Below are 24186 nucleotides of genomic sequence, written 5' to 3' on the forward strand. Positions count from 1 at the left end.
TGGTAATTTTTTTTCTCTTTATTGACATTTTTATGTCTGATTTATTCATCTAAAATAGGAAAATCTTTTTAATTAGAGTTCTCACTTTAAGTTTCAGCTCCATCATTTATTATCTGATTTGAAATAAATTATCAAACCTCTAAATCGTGCTTGCTTCATGTATGTGCAGAATTGTTTCAATATATATATATCACAAAGAGTTTTTTTAAGGGTATATTATATAGTAGTACAGAGACAGCTCCTTACCCAATAATTCTCACCTAAAGTACCTAATTTAAGTGTCAAATGTTAAAGATTGAGAGTGATTTTTAACTTTTCATGTTACACAGTTCAACCAAATGAAAATATTTTATCCTTGAATTACTACTCTCATTCAAAAATTAATTAATCCATTTGTTTACTTAATGACTGCATCATTTGGGTACTGAGTTGGTCACTAAGTATCAATAATGAATAGATTGTACAAGCTCCTGATTCTCTCTTTTAGCTTACAAGAATAATTCTTCTTCTGTCTAGCATCTAAACACCATGGTCAAAGTTGTGTCTCTGAATATGTCTTGCTTTTAAATCTCGTGGTGCTCAAAATTGTCATTTGCATCCCAAATCATCCATATTTTCATTACATCTCTGCTAATTTCCTACAATTCCCTTTATTAGAACCCAGAATGATTCCTTCTAAGTTGAGTAATTTCTGATCAAATTCCAGCTTTGGAGAAGATTCTTCCTACCCTCTTTGGTCCTGTTGTCTTCTCTTTTCCTCCCTCTTGCTAGGGCATACCAGAGACTTTCCACCAGAAGATGTTTTTCTTCTTTTCCACTTACTTTGAAAACTTTTTTTAAAAAAAAATATATCGATATTGTTTTATTCAAATTTCACCTTTCAAGAAATCCCTCCCTTCAACCACATGTCCTCCTTCTAGCTATTTGACAGTGTTTCCTCACAGAGAGCTCTTCATTCCGCTACACTCAAAATATTTCTCCTACTTTCAAAGTATACAGCTCTTCTAAATCTCCCTCCTCTTTAATGCTTCTTCTTTAAGCATACCTTAGTAATATATATATTCTCCTTCTTTATTTCACTTTTGTTTCTCTCTTTCACTAGAATGTGTATCTTTGAGAAGAGAGATTTGATGCCTTTTATTGGGAGGGGGGTTTTTTGGTTTGTGTTGTTGATTTTTTCTCTTTTATTAACAGCTGTAATTCCAGCACACCTACTCATAGCCTATGCTTGATAAATAACTATAGAATGACAACCCAATTTCTACATTTCTCACTGAAAAAGCACGTTTTATGTATAAAATCTCTCTAACTCCTTTTTTCTTCTGTGTATGTGAATATGATGTTGCTGTGTACCATCAAGTCAGAGACAACCCATAGCTGACCAGTCAGTGGATTTTCAGAGGCAGCAAATCACTCAAGAGGAGATTGATTGACCATCTTTAGCCTAAGGAGCAGCTAGTGGATTTGAAATATGTACCTTTGCAGTGGCAGTGCAGTTCCTTACCTCTAAGCCACTAGTGCTCTAGAAAAAAAGACATCATATTTGATAAAGTAGATTGTCAGTGAAAAAGAAGACATTGAATGAAATAGATGGACACAGTAGCTACAATTATACCTTCTAACGCAACAGGATTGTGAGGATGGCAGTGCGTTATTCTTTTGTATACAGGATTACTATTAGCTAGAGTGAACTTGACAGCATCCAAAACAACAAAGTCAAAGTACTTTTTAAATTGCCATATTTTAGTAGTAATTATAGCATTCTTTTTTTCTCTTATAGCTCATATCCAATTCAGAATACAGTGTTTTGGTCTATCGTCAAAATGGTTCTTCGTACCTCTACCAGCACTATACTTCCTACTTCAACACCTGGACTATTACAACAATCTCCTAACTATCCAACGTCTTTGTGACTTAGGCTCTTTGCAATCTACTTTTCACATAGTAGCCCATATTGCAGAACACTGTATTATGTGATTCCCATCATATTTCTACTCTGACCCATTTTTCTCATGGGGAAAAAAATACAAAATTCCTTAAATGAATTATCAGGACCTTTATGATTCTGGTACCAAACAAGTCTTTGATTTAATATTTCACGTTGAGATCATTCAGTTTGTCTTTATTATATGAAATACTTCTTTTATTTATTGGTTTGTATACGATAATTCACATACATTGTGTCTCATTCATGAACATTGTGTTATATACCATCATTCATTTACTCTGTGTTTCACAAAATCATTCATTGTATCTTAAAAAAAATCATCATTATTGATCTTTGCCTGTTATTATCCCATCTCTCCATATTCCTTCACCTCCTCATCCTCTGTCTATCCACTAAACTCTGCTATCCTCGCTCATTCTTGTATCACCCAGTTAGTTGTATTTTAGTTCTCTCTGAGTTTAATGCTTTATAATATTTTATGTCTTATATTCAATGCTTGCTCATAACTCTGGTTTTCATAACACCATTTATAATCTTCTACTCCCTCAACTTGCTTTAACCCCCTTCCTAATTGCCATCACCTCTTCTTAAAGGCACTTGCAAAAGAAGAAATAAATCTCCTTTGCATGAAGTTAAGTGAAGCCCAAATCTTTCAAAAGCAGCACAGCAAGACTCATACCTTGCTGTGAACATGTTACCAGGAGAGTCCAGTCCCAGAGAAAAACATCATGTATGGTAGATCCTCACTGAGATGACCTGTCACAGTGTCTGAAACAGTGGCTCTGGAACAGCAGCCACGTGAAGAGACCAAGAACTGGGCAGTGTTCCATTCTCTTGCACATGGTCATTGTGACCTGGCTTAAGTGTATCTAATAACACTTGCCATGGGTATGTGTTTACTAACTCTTGCAAGTAGAACATAAGTTCCATGATAACAATAGTGACTTTATCTGTTTCTATAAAAGGCACTGGGTCCCAAAGAGCGAGAACAGTGCACGGGTTTTTTTTGAATGAAGTAACGACTGTCTGATATTAATTTTTAATAAATGTGTTTTTTATTTTTTAACACAAGCTTCAGAAGAGTAGGTAACTTTGACTTCTCTATCTTTATTGTAAGGCTAATTCCATCATACTATCTTGTACAATATACATGTCTGAGTATGCTTTAGTGTGTGGGTAGGGGAGCTCTGGTGATGTGGTCCCTATGGAGTTGTGCTGTTAATTTTAAAGCCACATTATCTGTAAATCTGTATACACCAGGGGCTCCATGGAAGAAAAATAGGGAATCTACTCTTATGCATTTTGTAATCAAAGGAAAATAGCTGAGGAACAGCTATGCTTTGAGATTTTTGAGAATTAGTAAACACACACTTTGTAAAGATGCTATACGCTATAATATCAGTCACTATTATTGAAAATACCATAGACTTCCAAGAGAACTAACAGTTCTGTCCTAGAGAGGGTGAAATGAAATTGCTCCTTGGAGGCAAGGATTCTGAAGTTGCATCTCACATACTTTGTGCATGTTGCTAGGAAGAACCAGTCCTTGGAAAAGGACATCATGCTTGAAAAGGTAGAAGGTCAGTCCAGGAGAGAAAGACTATGGATGAGTTAGATTGAGTCAGTAACTGGGGTTATGATGTTTGGTGTGTACCAGAAACAGTGAGGCTGTGTCTGGATAGAGCAGGGTTCAGAGCTATTGTTCACAGAGTTGCAGAGTCACCGTCAAATCAACAGTACATAATAACAACAACAATCAACTAGGCAATATTATAAGAAATGTGCCACTATCATTCTGTTTTAAAAATTAAATAAAAAATTAAATAATGCTTACTTTAATTTTTATTAAGGTATAAAATGTATCTGTTTGCATGTTATACAAACACATTATGTCGTATTTATTAAAAATAGAATCATGACTGGAACCGAAATCAAACGTTTAAAGAAGAGGTAAAATAACAGCACTTAGTATAGTCTACAATACAACTTTTGCTTTTCCCTATGAAGGAAAATGTATTATAAATGAAAAACATAAGGGATATTCATTATTAATAAATGAAGCATTTATTACACAAAACAGTAGGATCATTTATCAAAAAAATCTGTTTATTATGTTTAATAAAGTAATAATGAGGTGCACATATTAGGAATGGTGGTGGGATGAAATGAATTTTTAAAATACAGCCGTTTAAAAAAATAGAAAAAAACAAAAGATGAGTGAATTTTAAAATATATGTTTATTTTCAGGAAAGTATTTTCGTTTACAGATTTTTTTTCTAATCCTTATTTCTTTAAAAGTAACATAAAAGAACCAGGTATTTAGGAAAGCAATTTATAATTTTAAAAGAGATCTTGTGGAAAAGGAACTTGTATTCAACTGAAATAGTAACATTCAAAACTATATTCAGAAATGACTGGAATACCTCAGCCAGATGTGTTGACTGTGTTTAGAAGAGGCCGTGGCACTGAGGACATCAAATCCAACATTCGATGGATCTTGGCCAAAAGCAGAGAGTACCAGAAGAGTATTTATCTGCATTTCTTTGACTACGCAAAGGCATTTAACTGTTTGGATACCAACAAATTGTGGCTAACCTTGAGGAAAATGAAATCCTAGAGCACTTATTTGTGTTCATGCTAAACCTCTACTTAGACCAGGAAACAGTAGTCAAAACAGAGCAGGGAAACACCGCAGGGTTCAGGATAAGGAAAGGTGTGCATCAGGGATGCACCCTATTTACATATCTTTTCAATCTGTATGCAGAACAAGTAATTCAGGAGACTAGACTATATGAGGAGGAATGTGACATCAGGATTGGAGGAAGATTAAACAACAACCAGTTATGCAGATGACACAGGCCTTGCTTGCTGAACCAGAAGTGAACATAAAGTGTTTGCTGGAGGAGATCAAGGACTGTAGTCTTCCATATGGATTGAAGCTCAATATGAAGAAAACAAAGATTATCACCACTGGACCAATTGGCAGCTCCATGATGGACTGAGAAGAGATTGAGATTGTTGATAACCTTAGCTTGCTTGGTTCCAAAATCAACACTCCTTCCATCAGCAGTGAGAAAATAAAAAGATGAATGTCACTGGGAAAGTCTGCTATCAGGGATGTCTCTATAGTACTGATGAGCAATGATGTCAGTGTGAAGACTAAGTTGTACCTGATCCATGCCATGGTCTTCGCAATTAATTGTTGTATATCCAAGTCCTGCTCTGTTTCACATATATTGGACACGTGGCCATGAGGGACCAGACTTTGAAGAGAAGCATTGTGCCTGGAATGATGGAGGGACAGTGCAGGATTGACTCAGCAACTGAAGAAATGGGATTAGGTCTATTGGAAATGATGAAATTGGTTTAGAATAGGGTCGCTATGAGTCACAGGGAACTTGATGGAACAAAATAACAACAAACTGTAAATTATACTGTCTTATGGTTGATCCAACACCATCCTCCGTTGGTGTTTATGAAATGGCCTAAAAGATGCTGTGTTTTATTTTGATTTTGCACATTTTTAATCTCACTACATAGTATTCTTATTTAATTCACCCTTGTTGTTGGTTGACATTAAAGTCAATTTGTCTTCTGGCTACTTCATATGAAATGTAATAACTTTTCCCACAGGGTTTTCTAGACTTTAATCTTTATAGAAACAGATTCTATGTCTTTTTTTTTTTTTGTAAAATTTCTCACTAGGTTTGAACCACCAACTTCTCTAAGTTAAGAGCTTTTCATTACACCACCAAAGTTCATTTTAACATAGTAATACTACTACTACTACTACTAATTTCATGCTTCCTATGTGCCACACATTGTTAGTCATTTTAGACAATATATTTTTTTGATAATTTTTTTAAATGAGTAGTAATATTTTCTTAATTTTGTAGATGTACAAACAAAATCATAATCTAGCATATCACCTATCTAGTAAGGGCCGAGGTAGGTCCTAAGGTCAAGATCAGTCTACCTCTAAAGCCTAGAATGGCTTTAACTCTGGGCTTTTTAGGACACTCTTAATAAAGCATGAATATGCTTGCAAAGAGCAGTTGCTACCCTGTGACAAGAAAAAGAGAGACTTAAATCTAGTGCCACAAAAGGGTTTATGCTTAGGGAAACTTAAAAATTGCACTTACTCTGTTAAAAAACAAATTTTGTTATCTGTAGGTCTATAAAACTTAGCATATATTCCACACTGACAGGAGTTAATGTCATTTCCTTCGATGTGAATGCTCCACAGGTATATTGTAAATTGCTGTGAATTACAGTGGCTGTGACCCATTATCATAGCAGGAAATTACATGAATCTCACAACTGATATAAAATATACTGCTGTCACTGCTATGCATTAATTTCTACGTAGTTGGCCATTTGTAATAATTCTGTAAGTGCCCATCTTAGCACACTTTTCAGTCTAGACAAGTTAAGCCAATGTATATGGAACATTCTTCCATTATTTTGCAGTAGTTATATTGAATGCTAAAATTACCTTTTTATTGAGCAATTTCACATTCAACTTTATTTTAAGAAATGGAACATGAGAGTCTTATTGTCCCACTCCCTAATATTTAAGAGAAATATATTCTATAGGAAGGAAATCCTTCTGTGAATAGTGAAAATGAGAACAACCCTGATGAATGTCACAATTTTCCCCCCAGCTTATATGAAATGAGCCTTCCATTAGATGATTTTTTCAGTCATAACCATATCCTTATGGATAAAGAGATAGATCCTGACTGACATCCTACCAAGAGAATGTTATTTGTGCTTTATTGACAATGCAAAGTCATTTGGCTATGTGGATCATAAAATATGGCTAGCAATTAGAAGAATGTGAATCCTGGAGCACTTAAAGGTGATCATGTGAAACCTATACCTAGACCAAAAGGCTATTTTATGAAGAGAGCAAGGGAACACCACATGGTTTAAAATTAAGAAAGATGTACATCAGGGTTACATCCTTTCTCTATACCTATTTAATTTGTATGAGCCGATTATTCGAGAATGTAGACTCCATAACGAAGACTGTAGCATCAAGATTTGAGGAGGACTAATCAATTCCCTTTGCTATGGAGATGATAAAACCTTGCTTGCTGAGAGTCAGGAGAACTTGAAGTGTTTGCTGCAGAAGATCAAACTTTGAAGTCTTCAATATGGAATACATCTCAATATGAAGAAAACAATAAAGTCCTTGCCACTGGACCTACCTATAACCATGATAAAAAGAGAAAGGATTGAAACTCCCAAAGACTTTATCTAACTTTGATTCATGACCAATGCACTTAGTATCAGTAGTCAGGAGATCAGCACACATACTACTCTGGGAAAGTCTGTAGTTAGAGACCTCTTCAAATTATTGACGAGCAATTCTGTCTGTTTGAAGTCTAATGTGAACCTGATACAAGCTTTGGTCTTTCAGTCATTTGCTATTCATCTGAGAGTTGTACAATCAATAAATATTACAGAAGAAAAATTTATGCCTATGAATTCTGGTATTGGAGAAGAATACTAAATATCTCAAGGAATCACAAGAGAACAAACAGATCTGTCTCAGAGAAGATGCAACCAGAGTGTTTTTTTGAAACAGAGATCATAAAGCTTTGTCTCACATAATTTAGGCATGTTGCTAGGAGAGGGTATTTCTTGGAGAGGAACATCATTCTTGGGAAAGTGGAGCGTTGGCAACGGAGAGGAAGACCCTCAATCAGGTAGATTGACACAGTGACTGCAGCAATAAGCTTAAATGTGTCAGAGGTTATGTGAATGGCACAGAATAGATCTGATAGGGTTCAGATCTGTTGTCGTTAGGGTAGCTATGAGTTGTACTTCACTCTCAAAGACAGCAACGGTGAACAATGAGTTGTGCTGCCAATCCAAAAGCACACAGTTTGAATGCACCAGCTGCTTTGGCGGAAAGATGGGCAGTCTCATTTTGTGCAATTTACAGCCTCTGGAAATCTGAGGGAGGAGTCTGCAGGGGTTTTGATTTTTTTTTTTGGTTTGTTTGGTTTTGTTTGTTTTGTTTGTTTTTTTTCTTGTTGTGTACCATCAAGAAAGAGTTTGTTTTGAGGCGATATATCTATATATCTTCTGTAAATTACACATAGAAACGCTTGATTATTAAAAAGTTAAGACCCCTACAATGTAAATTAATTTTCTTGTCTTTTGATATTGTCCTCATTCCCTAAGCAATAGGACAAATAACTTCTAATAGCATGGTTAGTAAAAACTCTGACCACGATAAATTTAGATAATCATCACCCACTGGTATTTTCTTTTTAATAGCATACTTACTGCAAGCCAATATCTTTGCCTAGTAATTCATCATGTTGGTTTGTTTTTAAGCATTTGGCACATTTTAATTTTTTTTTATTTGAAACCACAATATATCTCAAATTTTAATATTGCTCTCTTCAGTTTTTAAACAATTTTCTCATATTAAAAATATGGAAGATCCCTTTTATCATCAATTTACTAGCATAAAATTTCTATAAATTTATTTTCTTCTTTCTTTTACTTTCAATCTTTTGCAAAATGTTTGTAACCCTATGATGAGCCTTTTTTTGTTCTGTAAGAAAATGCTCTGACATATAACAATCCAGAATATTCATTTCTCTTTTTTTATTGTATTATTTTACAATAATAATGTGTACCGTCAAATCAGATCTGACTGGTACAGGAGGAGATTGCCCCCTCCTTCTCCAGCAGAGCATCTGGTGGATTTGAACTGTGTACTTCTGGGACTGCAGTGCAGCGTCTTGCCACTAGGCCACCAGAGCTCCCTTTAGAATACTGGTTTCTTAAATATAGTTCCTTAGGTAGACCAAAACATATTTCCTCTTGTGTTACTATATAAATTTGACATTAAGCACGTTACATACCATTTAGTTTTTGTAAAACATTCTTAAAGTATAGATTTTATCTTAAGCACAGGCCTAGGTGCTTAGGAAGGAGAGAGAGAATGAGAAAAGAAATAGAAACTCATAAAAATAAAAAGACCCAAAATGTGTAATTGGCAGAGTACAGTACCCTATCTCCTTCCTTATTGCATCACCAACAGAGCCAGACTAAGCCAAAAGTCCACTACTACTGAATCATTTATACTCTACTCACTTACAGCAGTTTTGTAGAATGGATTAGAACTTCCTATGGAATTTCAAAGACTGTAAATATTTATGGGAGCAAATTGTCTCATCTTTTCCCCATAGCACAGCTCAAGGTTTTGAGCTACTGATATGTTAGTTATAAACAGAATGCTTTAAACATAGTGTCAAAAGAAAGTTTCAGAATCTGACAGATAGAAGCTATTTAATAAATATAAATTAGATACTCTTGAAAGGAGGTACATACAATGAAGATATTGTTCCACAAACAATAATTAATGATAAATATTTTAATCCCGTATATATATTTTTTTCCTAACAATACTTAAAATCTTTGAACACAAATTGGTAACTTTCTAAAATGTGTTTTCATGGATTAAAAAAAAACACAAATAACTTATCTCTCACATAATTGTTATTTTTGTTGTTATATATTACCAAGCTGGGACCAACTCATAGCTGAACCTCCAGAGGGTTTTCAAAGACAGTAAAGCATACAAGGGGAGATTGCCCATCTCTCTCATGCAGAGGAACTGGTGGCTTCAAATTCATATCTATTTGAGTTGGCAATCCAGCTGATTTCTGTATTTATAGATAATACTACAAATATTCATAAGGAAAAATATCTTTATAGTATTTTTTAAAATTTTCAAGATCAATTTATTCTTCATCTGAAGGCCAATTTTCTGAATCATTTTTAGGTCCCCTGCATTCATTTTCTCTGTAGTGCTATTCCCTAGTTCAGAGTCAATCATGAACTCCTAATGTATTTTCCTAAGGAATGAAGCAGATTGACTGCATTCAACATGCTTCAGATTGTTCTTCTCTAAGAGATCATCAGTATAATTCCTGTTCCAACAACCTCACTTTTCAATTGTTTCCCTAAATTTTCTGTTGTCTTTTATCCCTCACTGTTTCACAACTTTTTTTTTTCCTGTAAAAGTTATATCCAACAAAACTCCTTCTTTTTTTTTTTTCTGTCTTGACACTGTCTAAGAGCCATTTTCCCACACATCCTCAAATAGTGAACATATTATCATTTGAGATTGAAGCCCTGATGACACAGTAACTATGAGCTTGGCAAGTAACTAGGAGGACAGTAATTTAAATCAACTGACTGTGGGACCTGTGGTGGCCTAGTATTAAGAAATTGTGCTGCAGTCCCATAGGCATGTGGTTAGAATTTACCAGATGTTCTGAGGAAGAAGGATGGGCAATCTCTTCCTGAGTGATTAACTGCCTCTGAAAACCCTCTGGCGGGTCATCTATGGGTTGGTCCTGACTGGATAGTACACAACAACAGCTGTTCTAAGAAAAACATATAGAAATCTGCTTCTGTAAAAATTTATGGCTTTAGAAACCTTAGAAGTCTACTTTGCCCATTCAGGTGGCTATGAGTCAAAATCAACACCATACCAGGCTTTGTACAATAAATTTTCATTTTACTAGTTAACTATCTGACTTCTGTGGCAATAAAGTTTCTCTCTCCAGCATGAACTTCACAGGTAACAACAACAGCAATAACAAATCATGCTTTCCTTATCTCTTTTCTTATCCTGTTAAAAAAAATACAAGTTTCTAACGTCAGATTTTTACATAGAAATAGTGAGTAGATGTATTCAGAGTCAAATAGAGCTTTTGTTACTCAGAGATATTAAAAATCTCCAATCACTAGAAGAAAAAAACAAAACAGCCGGGAACTATCAAACTAAAAATAATAGCAGGCCTGAAACCAACTGTCTTTCATTTATGTCTATAGAAATATGTGAGTGAAAGTAAGCCACACACACACACTGTTTACATGTTTTGTGCATTGCACACATTTTGTATTCCCTACCAGATGTGAAATAGAATGTGGTGATTAAATCACATTCATCTGTTGTAATAATATCTTATAATTATTGGTGGGAGGTTGAGGATGAGGTAATTCAGGTGGACTTTTTTATAAAGCATGCCTGGGGTTGGCACAGGATCATTGGTGGTGCAGCAGTTAAAACTTCCAACCGCAAACTAAAAGGAGTGCCATTCCAATCTCCCAGATGCTCTGAGAGAAATGTGGCAGACTTCTTCCTTAAAGATTAACGTCATGTAAAATTGACCTGAGAACAATAGGATTTGGGGGCTGTTTTTTATAGTTTTCCGTTTTGGTAAATCAGTAGGAAAACACATATGAGATTAGAACTGTACTGAATGACAGTTAAAATGTGGTTAAGAATATCAAGGCATAAATTCTGAGGCAACTAATAAATCTCAACCAATACTAGAGAATTTTGCCTGCTCATATAGAACTCAAGGTAAAAATCGAGGTAGTCACTGGATATGTAATATTGTTGCTTGTCTAGTGCTCTTGTTGCAGAAATATCACACATGGATAGTTTTTACAGACATAAAGTCATTGGTTTTTATTTTCTCACTGTTTAAGGAATCTAGAAGTTAAGTACAGGATGCTTCCTTTAAGGGTAGATATTCTCTGCTTGGGCTTTAAAGGAAAATCTTTGTCTCTTCAGCTTGTTTCTTGATTCCTTAGAGATTCCCATGGGCCACTCTCTCCTGTCTTCCTGCTGCCTTTAATCTCTTCCATAGCCCAAAGCACCAGCAATCAGGAAATCTAAAATGAGTTGCACTAGAAAGATCTGCTGTCAAGGACTTGTCTAGAGTGCTAAAGAACTCAATCTAGAGACTAGAGTATACCTAATCCAGGCCATAGTCTTCTCAATTGCTTGCTAACGTCTCTGTGCTGGACAATGAATAAGGATGACAGGAGGAGAACTTTGAATTGTGGTGCTAAAAAAGAGTAGTGAACATACCATATACGGCCAAGAGAACAAACATATCTGTCCTAGAGAGAGTAAAACCAGAATGCTCCTTGGAGGAAAGAATTTTGAAACTCTGTCTCATATACTTTGGGCATGTTTCCAGAAGGGCCCAGAACTTGGAGAAGCATATCATGCTTGGAGGTTAGAGGATCAGTGCAGGAGAGGAAGACCCTGAATGAGACAGATTGACATAGTGATTGTGGCAGGAGTTTAAAAGACATCAGGTCAGCTTAGGATAGAACAGGGTTCAGAGCTATGAGTCATGATTAACTCATAAGTACACAATAACAACAATAACTTAGTTCAAAAGAGATTGTACCAAGAGGCATTCCATACTAATAATCTCTAATGACCATAATAAATGATATATTAGGATGTATAACACATTTTAAGGGGACAAAATTGGAATCCAAATTATTTTCAAACTGAGAGGACTCATTGTGTAGTATAAATGTTGACCCTTAGCAGTTAAATCAATTCCAGCTCATAAAAACCTTCCATCAAGCTTTCCAGATGTATTTATCTTTATATGAAGCGATGGTTGCTATGACCTGGTCACCAGAGAGAGAGCATGGTGCTGTGTGCGTGGATGTTGTGGCAGTTTTTGCACGTGAAGGACTACTCTGCTTCCATTAGCCAGGCAAGCCAGGCTTGGCCTAGGTCTTAAGGCAGCAGAGGGCTTCAAGCCCAAAAGGCTTTCATTGTTTTTGTTCAGACATTCCTCTAGGTCTTATAGCCCTGGTGTACAAGTTGTCATCCCGTGGTCACTTGTGGTTGCTGTGAGGCTGAACATTGTGACACTGATGTGTCAAATGCGTTAATGGTTGGTTATCCAATGAGGACAGTGTGGGGTGGAGCTCCCCGATTAAACAAGTGTGGAAGGAGGAGTGGCATCCTCTTCCATAATAGCTTGCCTCCGGAAACCCTATGAACCTGGAAAGAGGATGAAAGGCACCCGAGCATCGAGGCCTCTCCTTCATAGGCTCGCTATGAGCTGCCTGCGACTCAATGGAACTTAACAACAGCAACAACATGCAATAGTCTGTTGAGCAGAAAGAGAAGATAAACTTGAGCTCTCTTTAAATTGATAAAACACAAGTAAGACAATATCAGCTTTCATGTCTTTTGCTGTTTCTACCACTAAGGAAAAAACTATCATTTCAGTATTTTAAATCTACTGCCTTTTGTCCTCAATAAAAGCTGGAGGAATAGTTTTGCTGGGTTATTTTTAAGTGGTCTGAGATGATAATCCACCATCACTTACAGGCAATTTGGTCTTCATTAGAAATTAATGAAGTGATAATTGCTTTCTGCAGTCTTCTTTGTACAGAACACGCTGGTACTGTTTGCATTATTTCCTTGAAATTTATACTCCTGCATTCAAGGACTTGTGATAGTTTACCAGAAATGTTAAACTATACTGAGATCCCCATAATTAAAATAATATTTTATATCAAATCATGAAAAATATATTTTGTTTGAGAAATTGTAATGTGTTAGTCATAGAAAGATATATTTGCACAACATTAACAAGCCAAAGGTGGATGGTGACTCGAATCCACGCCTCTCAGGCCTGTTCTTAATTGGTTTTGGTCTAACATTCTTCTAGGTTGTATAGCCCTGGTCTGTCCACTTGCCTTGCAGAGGTAACTGGTGGTTTCTGTGAAGCTGAACACTGTGACACTGATGTGTCAAATGCGTTAATGGTTACCCATGGTGGGCAGTGTTTGGTGGTACTCCTCCATTAAAACAAGCTTTGAAGCAGGAGTGGCATCCACTTATGTAATAGCTTACCTCTGGAAACTCTATGAACCTGGAGAAAGGATGAAAGTCACACGAGTGTTGAGGACTTTCTCTCAGAAGGTCGCTATGTATTGCCTTACAACTCAACAGTACTTAACAACAACAACCAGTCCAAAGCAATATTGCATTCTAACAAGAAAATCTTGATTTAAAAATATAAGGTTAATTTATGTCTAAGTTCTGTAAAAAAATCCACAAAATTGTATACTTTATAAATATTTTGCAACCTCTATTCTGGTGGTCTATTGACAAGAAGCTGTGGCTGCAGTTCCTAAGGCTCGCAGTTCAAGGACACAACTTGCTCCACAGCAGAAGGAAGGACAATCTCCACTTGTCCAAGACATGCCTCTAGAGGGTCAGCTGTGGGTTGGTTTTGACTCTATAATACACAACAACAACAACTTATAATGTCCCTGTAATGATAATAATAATGATTTCACAAAATACTAACTTCTGATGCAAGTTTTTTTGGAACTCTGTGTTTACTAATTATTTAAAAAATCATTATATTAATTGTATACATTAACTTTGGTTTGGATTAGAATTAAGAATTATGTTACTGTTATTACTGTTAGGTATTGCTATCAAGTTGGTTCCAACTCATAGCTAGGATAGGTGCAATAAATGAAATAGTGTCTGGTCCTGTATTATCCTCACAATGACTGATATAATCGTTGCATCTTTGCCAAAATCCAGACAACTAGGATACTCACAATACTTTTCCTCTTGAAAGATCTATGCATACTATTACATGCATGGAGTAGATATGTTGTTGTTAGGTGATGTTGAATCAAATAGGACTCATAACAACTCTATGAACAAAATATCTGAACTCTATTCTATCCTGTGCCATCCTCACACTTTCTGACACACAAGAGCCCATTGTGGCAATCACCAGGTAAAGCCACCTGTCTGATAGCTTTTCTCTCCTTCATCAACCCTCTACCCTTTCAAGCATCATGGCCCAACCAAGGAATTTCCCCTTCTAGCAATATGCCCAAAAGACGTGAGGCACAGCTTCAACATTCTTACCTCCATAAAGCACCCTGGCTGCACCATCTCCAAGACATCTGTTTCTTCTTTTGAGATCTCATGGGAGGTTCAGTGCTCTTCTCTAACACCACAGCTCAAAGGCATCAGTTCTTCTTCTGGCATCCTTATTCATTGTCCAGCTCTCAGATGCATAACAAATGGTCAGAAAAAAATGATGGTCGGAATCAGATGCACCATAGTCCTCAAACTGACATCATTACTCCTCAATAATTTGGAGAGGTCCCTAACTGCAGATTTTCCTATACAATGTGTCTCCTTATGTACTAACAGTGATGATTATGGATCCAAGTAAGACGAAGTTAATCATTTCAATCTCTTCTTCAACCATGGCAATAAGGTCATAGTGGGTGCACTTTTTTGCTTCTCTTCCACTATTTCCATTTAAAGAAGAGCTACAGAGATTTAGATATCAATTGTTAAACCGTGTTTCCCACTGTGATAGAAATCCACAGGTTGTTCTTGAAAATTCAAACACCCTACTGTAAATAATTTATTTGTCTCTAGTGAGGCTTAAAGGCCATGTAAATGTCATGTTTCTTTGCTTATGGTTAGTCTCAAATGAATAATTAACATTATACTTCAATTTTTAATTAGATGTTGTAAGTTGAAATTCTTATGTCTTTCATGAAAAATATAGTTTTAAAAAGATTGTAGATTTGATAAAATTATCAGCTCCTGGTGAAAAGAAATAATTTTAATGCAGAAATATTTTGGAAGATATTTAATAGATTTTATAATTTTATTTTCTAAATTAAAATTCTGTGTCTTCTACATTTTTAAAAATTGCTCTCATAAAGCGTTCCTACATATGAGAAAAATAACTTTAATGTTTACCTTTAAACTTTAAAGTTTTGTGCTGCAAATTATAGGGGGGGTGGATTAACACAATTCCCTAAGGACCATGCAATTATAGATCAAGGGCATTTACTAAGGAATAGATAATGCAAAAGTTCATATGAAAGGCATAGAAAAGACAAAAGGACAATCAATCCAGATACAATATACTGTAAGCAATGGAATAAAGACCAGAAGTTTCAATATCAGTTGTTGTTGTTGTGGTTGTTGTTATGTACCAGCAAGGGGTCTACAACTCATAATGACCCTATATGCACAATAGCTCTTAACCCTGCTCTATCCTCAGCCATTCTCATTGTCTCTGACACACATACCCTCATTACCTTTATTGTGTCAATCCATTATCTGGGGTCTTCCTCTCCTCCACTGTCTATCACACCTTTCAAGCATGATATCCTTCTCCAAACACTGGTCCCTCCTGGCTGCATGCCTGTAATAAATGTACAAAGGCAATTTAAAAAAATAACTTTTATAAACATATATTATGTGTAGAAGTGAGCTATCTACGTCACTCATTTTAGCAGTAAGTTTTAGAAAAATTAGAAAAGGAATCAGACATATAGAAATGAAACTAAAGTTTGACTATGACTAATCAAACTACAATTATTGACCATAATGACTATTATAGTAGTGAGATAATTTTGATTCAAATTGCTTTGCCTTATGCCAGATATCACAGAAACCTGACTCAAATTGGGAAAATATTCATAAAGATAAATTTTAGACAATGGTATTTTTTAATTCTGTTTTCAAGAAAGAAAACAAGCCAAGTCAAAACAAAAACCACTCAAAAATGACATAAACAAAACCATTTCAACAGTGTCAATAGAGAGGATTGATCTGAAGTTTAAATCCTTGAATTGCTCATTCATTCAGTGATTTTTCTCTGGTCTTATTAAATAAACTATATTGCAATTAAACTGTGCTCATCAAAAGTATGAATTTCTTTGGACCATTGAACTTAGAATTTTTCAAATAAGTAAAACGAAAAGAAATCTTATAAACAGTTATGATATAAAGTTTCCCTACATCATTTTGGAAATGAAGTTTCTAGTTTGTTTTACTTGCTGTTTCATAAGTTCAGTGACACTTTGGATCTTCTTGTCTTGCATTTACTGTTATTTATTATAACTAAATTATTAATTCTGCTTCTCTTCTTCTTTCTTTGACTTTTCAGTGGGAAGAAATCAGTGGTGTTGATGAACATTACACACCTATCAGGACTTACCAGGTGTGCAATGTCATGGATCATAGTCAAAATAACTGGCTGAGGACAAACTGGGTGCCCAGAAACTCAGCACAGAAGATCTATGTGGAGCTCAAGTTTACTCTAAGAGACTGCAATAGTATTCCATTGGTTTTGGGAACTTGCAAGGAGACATTTAACCTATACTATATGGAGTCCGATGATGATCATGGGGTGAAATTCCGAGAGCATCAATTTACAAAGATTGACACAATTGCTGCTGATGAAAGTTTCACTCAAATGGATCTTGGGGACCGCATTCTTAAACTCAACACTGAAATCAGAGAAGTGGGTCCTGTTAACAAAAAGGGATTTTATTTGGCTTTTCAAGATGTTGGTGCCTGTGTTGCCTTGGTGTCTGTGAGAGTGTACTTCAAAAAGTGCCCTTTTACTGTGAAGAATCTGGCTATGTTTCCAGACACAGTACCCATGGATTCCCAGTCCTTGGTGGAAGTCAGAGGATCATGTGTTAACAACTCTAAAGAGGAAGATCCTCCCAGGATGTACTGCAGTACAGAAGGAGAATGGCTTGTACCCATTGGCAAATGTTCATGCAATGCTGGCTATGAAGAAAGAGGTTTTATGTGTCAAGGTAAGAATCTTCTCTATGTTCCTTAAAGCTGTGTTGCGCCTGACCTGTAATTTCACTGTCAAATAAATGAAAGAGTTGTACCCACACTCAGAGTTTTAAAGTATACCTCACACTAATGTGAGTCAATTTTTAGACCATTTTACTCCACTTGATGTGTTGATTTTTAATTTGTTGTGAAAGTGTTAATGAGTTTCTTTATGGAATGTTGCTACATAAGGTATTTTCCCTTGATACTTTATGATGATAGTAATTTGTCTAGGTTGTGGTTGTTGTTAGGTAACATCGAGTTGGAACGGATTCATAGCTGACCCTCCAGTGGGCTTTCAGAGGCAGTAAATGACACAGTCAGTAAATTTGTAAAGAGTTGCGAAGCTTTATCTCACATATCTTGGGCATGTTGCTAGAAGAGGCTATTCCTTGGAAAGTGACATCATACTAGTCAGAGGAGCATCAGCAAAAGAGAGGAAAACTCTCAACAAGATGAACTGATAAGGTAACTACAGCAGTAGATCCCAGTGTGTCCTAGAAGGTGAGGATGACCCAGGATAAAACAGAGTTTAGATCAGCTGTTCACAGGGTCATTATGAGTTGTACTTGATAACACCTCACAACAACAACAAATCTCATGGGAGGAGATTACCCACCTTTCTACTGCTAAAGTCTTAGATATAGACTAGAGAATTTTTTTTAAGTTGATCTCTAATCTAACAATAGAGCCCCCCCCAACAAAAGTTAAAAAAATAATAAAAAATAAAAAAAATCTACCTCACTGTCTTTGATTAGTGGGTAAAATAATCATTGTTACCCTGCAAATAAACTACTTTTTTTTCCCTTTCACATTCTCAAGGCTATTTCTCTATTCAGAAAGCATGGGCTATGCTGGGCATACATCTTTTTTTTTTGGTTATTATTAACTTAAATGAAAGTTTACAGAGACTTTGGGTTTCCATTCATTCATTGACTATTCCTTACAAAATTGGATACTTTAATTATTTTATTAATCGATACCATGTCATTATTTAATCCACTGCTATAAAATAGAGGGATCTCTGGTAGCTTAGTCAGTACAGAGTTAGGCTGTCCATCTAACTGGGGTGCTATTACTGACATTTTGAAGTCATCGGTGGTTATTTTTAGAAAAAGGAGCAACTTCTTGTAGTTAGATTCACAGCCTCAAAAATTCGCTGGAGGGTCACCTATGATTCAGTTCTGATTCAGTAGCAATGTGCTGTTGATTGTAAATCTATTAGGCCATCTGAGTTGACCAGTTCTGTAACATGGAATCTGTACTAGTGGAGACCAGGAAGCTTGTGATCCTATCCTCATTTCTGTGGTGGTGGTGATTGTTACTCTTTTTGTACTTACCTTTGCCATTTGTTTTTAATAAGGTAGTAGACTTGTCGGTCATGATTCCTTGCTGTGATTCTTTCAAAACCACTTTTTTTGTGGCAAAAAATTAATTCAGCATCACAAAGGAATGGTAATGCTTAGAGAAGGATTTAATGGAAAGTTAAGGAACCATAACTTTATGTATTCTGTGGTACTGGTTTTGTATTCTAGTAAAACAGCAACTCCTTTAAAAAAAATATGAATCAATGCCTTTAATATTCTTTCTGGAGTATTGAGTTGGGGTTACACTTTACACAGGCTTTAAGCAATTTGAGATTTTTTTTAAATCAATAACCATTGACTACAGCTTCCTGTCACCAGTATGAAGAAAATCAAGACTCATTACACTTTATTTCAAGAAACAATGCTCATCAACTTCATAATAAAGTGGAAGAATATGTTATATATTGGGTTGCTAACTGAAAAGTTAGTGGTTCAAATTCACGTGGAAGAAAAGACGGGCAGTCTTCACCAGTTAAGATGTATTACATTAAACACTGTAGAGCAATTCTATTCTGCCCTATGGTACCACTGTTGTCAGAATTTCTCAGCAGCAGTGCTTTGTTTGGGCTTTTGGTAGTTCATTCTTAGTATTGTGGCAAGCTTTTAGAGTTGAGGTGTTGGGATTTTTTCAAACATTGAGAAACACTCTTCTAGGTTGTGTAACCCTGGTATGTCTGGTATGTCCACTTGCTGTACAGAGGTAACTCGTGGTCTTTGTGAAGCCAAACACTGTGACACTGATGAGTCAAATGTGAGAATGGTTACCCATCGTGGGCAGTGTTTGATGGAGCTCTCCAATTAAAACAAGCTTGGAAGCAAGAATGGCATCCACTTCCATAATACCTTGCCTCTGGAAACCCTATTAGCCTGGAGGTAGTGTCTAGGACTTTGGTATATAGGGTCACCTACGACTTGACAGCATTTAACAGCAACAACAAACACTAATATATGCCAGACATGGTGCTTATTTGCTTAGTAGTCCTTTCATGATTTCATTTATTCTGCAAATTATTTGTTTATGTTTCAGAGCTGCTGTACATAGAGTCATTATGCATCACAGGTCACTCAACCAATAACATTCTATGACAGGTTTGGAAGCACGAGTGGCATCCACTTCCTAAAGAACTTGCCTCCAGAAGCTCTATGAACTTTGATAAATGTTGATAGTTATAGAGCCTCTTGTTCATGGGGTCGCTATGAGTTGTGTTCGACTCGAAGGCAATCAACAACAACAATAATAACCCCATTTCATGTATGAAGAGACCAAATCTCTGACAGGTTAAGGAATATCTCTCATTGACTAAATATTAGAAATGAGATCTGAAATCAGGCTGTTGGATTCCAAGGGCTAGTCTTAAACCCAATTCTTAGATTGTCCTTAATTCAGTATAATAGTGTTAAGAGGCCTAGAAACTCTTTAAAGGAATAATAAACTCTATTTTGATCAGAGTAATATCTGTATTTTTTTAATACAAAGTAATACTTAATATTACTCTGATCGAAGTAGAGTTTATGACTTTAAAGAATTTCTAAGCATCTCAACACTATTATACTGACTCAAGAACCATCTAAGAGTTGGGTTTAGACTAGCTCTTGGAATCAAAAGCAAGAGCAGCATCCACTTCCTAAACTACTTGCCTTCAGAAGCTCTATGAACTTCAATCAATGTCCATAGTTGTACAGGGGCTTTTGTTCATAGGGTTGCTATGAGTTCTGCTTATAACAACCACAGCATCTTTTAAACGATTATTAAGTCTTCAGACAAGAGACACAAATAAGAATCTATTAATGTAGGGCATATTGAGATCAATTTATTCCCCATTCTTTTTTGTTTGTTTGTTTTGTTTCTGTATTTTTAAGAAATAAGTGACAATATAATAATATTTGGGGAAGGTTAAAGATAAGGTGACATCAAATACAATTTAAATATGTAGATTGCCAAGCACTTTAGATATGCAAATTATTGTTGTGTACCTTGGAGTTGGAAATGACCTGTGAATGAGGCAGTGAATCACACAGGAGACTACCTATCTTTCTCACACAAAGCAGTGGGCGGAAATGAAGCAAGTTCCTTTGGGTTGGCAGAATAATCCCTTATCATTTAGCCATCAGAGCTCCTTTAGATATGCAAATAGTCTACAAAATTTAATTCAGTAACTATTTCTGACAAGTTATTACTACAAAGGGAACTCTTGCCTAGTTCATACTGAGTTGTGTTGCCTACTCAAAGACAGCACTTCTCTGGTGGCTTGAAATACAGGCAATTCAGAAGGAAAAACATAGACAGTCTCTTTCCTTGTAACTTCCAACTTTGGAAAACCCACTGGAGAATTACCGAGAAGCTGGTTCTGAGTCCACAACAATGACTAACTATTAATATAAAGAACAATCAGTTTGAACTAAGTCAGTCATGGCAGCCACAATTAAATTGAAACACAACAGAATTTTTAAATTTTGTTGAATAGAACAAGAATTCTAATGGGAACTACTTGGCTTCCCCACTGTAAGAAGACACTCAGAAAAAAGCATAATGAATCTTTCAGGAGCCTGACTGGATAGTTGTCAAGACTATGAAGAGCAACTCACATGCAGAGCAATATGGCTGGCTGCCATCTTTGAATCCATATGATTATTTCTGACTATATTGGTCTAGAAATTCAATTGCCCTGGAATGCATAAGTTGTGTTTGTTTTCTAAAAGAGAGATTAAGTTTCTAAGAAGGCATGACATAAAGTTTTTTGCATTCTGGTTATTTTTCTACTACATTAAGTTTTACAAGTTTAGGTCCATTCGGTTTTGATTTGTTTATTTTGACTTAACCAGGAAAACCCAGATAGAAGCCCTGGTATGAATACGTAATGTACTAAATAGAGGGAAAATACAGATGAAGACATCATTGTACCTACCTTCCAGGAATTCACAATTTAGTGCAGGGAACAGATACATCAATAAATAATTTTAATTTTAAGGCAGAGTGATAAATCTTCTGTTAGAAGTGCAATGTGGCTTGGTTGTTTCAGAGAAAAGATCAATTTAATAATGAGAACTGTTAATTAGTAAAAGGAAATCTTTACATTGAGAGTTGAAGAAATCTTATCATTATTGTACTTTGGAAATATTGGTGGATAGACAAAAGGGTAAATTACCTTTTATAATTAAGAAATTCCAAAGACAGTTAATCTTACACTTTGTTAAATCATATCAACATATCAAAATATGCCAAAGTCCCATTAAGTGCTGTTCTTTGAATCTCTGCCACAACCAAGCCTCACACAGATTCTAAATTTTGTAATTAGGTCAATTTTCTTACTTTAGTAATGGAATATTATTCCATGCTGGAAAGAATGTAGAGTTTAAAGTATAATGGATTAAATAAACAAAATATTGTAATCGCCATTTCATAGGAAAAGTAAGAGAGAAAATATTTTTATTTACATACACACACTAATCAATTTTAAAACTAAATAAAATAAAAATTATATCTCTTAAAAGGAGCACAATTCCAATTGGATATTGTAATTTTATATCATTTCATACTTTCATAATCCTTCACTTTTCCTGAAATGAGATAAATTAGTAGAAACTATTCTTTGACCAAATATTCAATTCCTAATATTTGCTAAATGCATTTGTTGAACTTATGTACACAAAGCATAGGTAGAAAAAGCAAAACAATTGAACATTATCACTACTAAATCAGTGTTTTAGTTAAAAAAATATTATAATCTTATAAGTTGGTTGCTGTTTACCATTGAGTTGGAACCGACCCATAGGGTACCATGCAGTGAGTTCTCCCATGGAACAACTGGTGGATTTGAACCACATGCCTTTGGGTTTATCGTGCCCTTTCTTACCACTAGGCCACCAGAGCTCCATAAGTTGGTCAGGAATTGCATTGTTTTGTGTTTTATCACTGAAGGAACATAGACTTAACAGACTTTTTTTTTTAAGTTAATGTTTGATGTATTTTTCTTTCTTTTCTAAAATTAATTATAGTGAATGTTTACAGAGTCTTTGGATTTCCATTCATTCATTGTTGCATTTTTCTCCTTGCTTACCCCTCCCCCTCCCCAGTTTGTTCTTCTCTTTGAAAAGTAAAATTTCTTTAATTGGTATACAATTCCCCCTCCCGCCCAGTACACTCCACTACGCAACCTTCATTCTGGACTCTTGTCATGACCATAATACACAATCATACATCGCTTTTAAACAGTTCTCTCCCTCATCTATTTCTTTTTATATATATATATTTTATTATTTTTGTGTGAGTGGACCGTCAAATCAGATCTGACTGGTACAGGAGGAGATTGTCCCTCCTTTTCCCGGAGAGCATCTGGTGGATTCGAACCGTGAGCCTCTGGGATTGTAGTTGCAGCTCCTTGCCACTAGGCTACCAGAACTCCCCTCCCTCATCTATTTCAATGCACCATACATAATTTATCCAAACTTTATCAGTTTCACCCCAACCCTGATGTCCATCCTGTTCTACAACAGTGGCACTATGCAGCATTTGTCCTTTTGTGACTGAGCTATTTCACTCAGCAAAATATCCTCCAGGGTCACCCATTTTGAGTAATATTTCATGGTTTCCTTGTTTTTCAATGCAGCGTAGTATTCCACTGGGTGAATATACCACAGCTTCTCTACCCATTTGTTTTTTGATAGGCAGTTAGGTTGTTTCCAACTCTTTACTATTGTGAACAAAGCCACAAAAACATGGGTGCGCATATATCTGTCTGGATGGCAGTTATGGTTTCTTTAGGGTATATTCCCTAGTAGTGGAATTACTGGGTCAAATAATATTTCTATTTCCAACTTTTTGAGAAAGCGCCATACTGCCTTCCACAGTGGTTGCACCATTTTACACTCCCACCAATAGTGAATAAGGGTTCCAGTTTCTCTGCAACCTTGCCAGCATTTGATGTTTGCTGTTCTGTAAAGTTTTGCTATTCTTACTGGGGTGAGATGGTATGTAATAAAAACAACTATGAGGTATCATCTCACCTCAGTAAGACTTAACAGACTTTTAAAAACAACTTCGAGGGAGCTCCGGTGGCCGAGTGGCAAGATGCTGCGCTGCAATCCCAGAGGCTGCAGTTCAAGCCACCAGATGGTTTGCTAGATAAGGAGGGGCAATTTCTTCCTGTTCCAGTCAGATCCGACTTGACGGTACACACACACAGAGAATAATAATAAAAAAACAAAAGCAAAAACCAATTTCCTTCAAGAACCACAAAAAAGTCAGCAGAAGCCAATTTTAGAAAGGACTTGGTGGCCTTGAACCACATGCAATCAGGATTCCAGTGCAACTTCTTGCCACTAGGGCCCCAGAGCACCTGGATTGAGGATACATGACAGTGAAATGTAAAAAC

General features: G+C 35.8%; 1 protein-coding gene across 2 annotated transcripts in view; it reads left to right on the forward strand.

Annotated features, from left to right (window-relative positions):
• Positions 1–24186, forward strand: part of EPHA3 (EPH receptor A3) — a 518078-nt gene that overhangs the window by 107928 nt on the left and 385964 nt on the right. For both annotated transcript variants that reach the window (XM_006894137.1, XM_006894138.1), the window contains exon 3: positions 16762–17422. In XM_006894137.1, the coding sequence (XP_006894199.1) occupies positions 16762–17422 (661 nt within the window). The remainder of the gene's footprint in view (positions 1–16761; positions 17423–24186) is intronic.

This window comes from Elephantulus edwardii, unplaced genomic scaffold (assembly GCF_000299155.1).
Source record: "Elephantulus edwardii isolate Elephantulus edwardi_28Jun2011 unplaced genomic scaffold, EleEdw1.0 scaffold00136, whole genome shotgun sequence".
In the NCBI taxonomy this organism is placed as follows: Eukaryota; Metazoa; Chordata; class Mammalia; order Macroscelidea; family Macroscelididae; genus Elephantulus; species Elephantulus edwardii.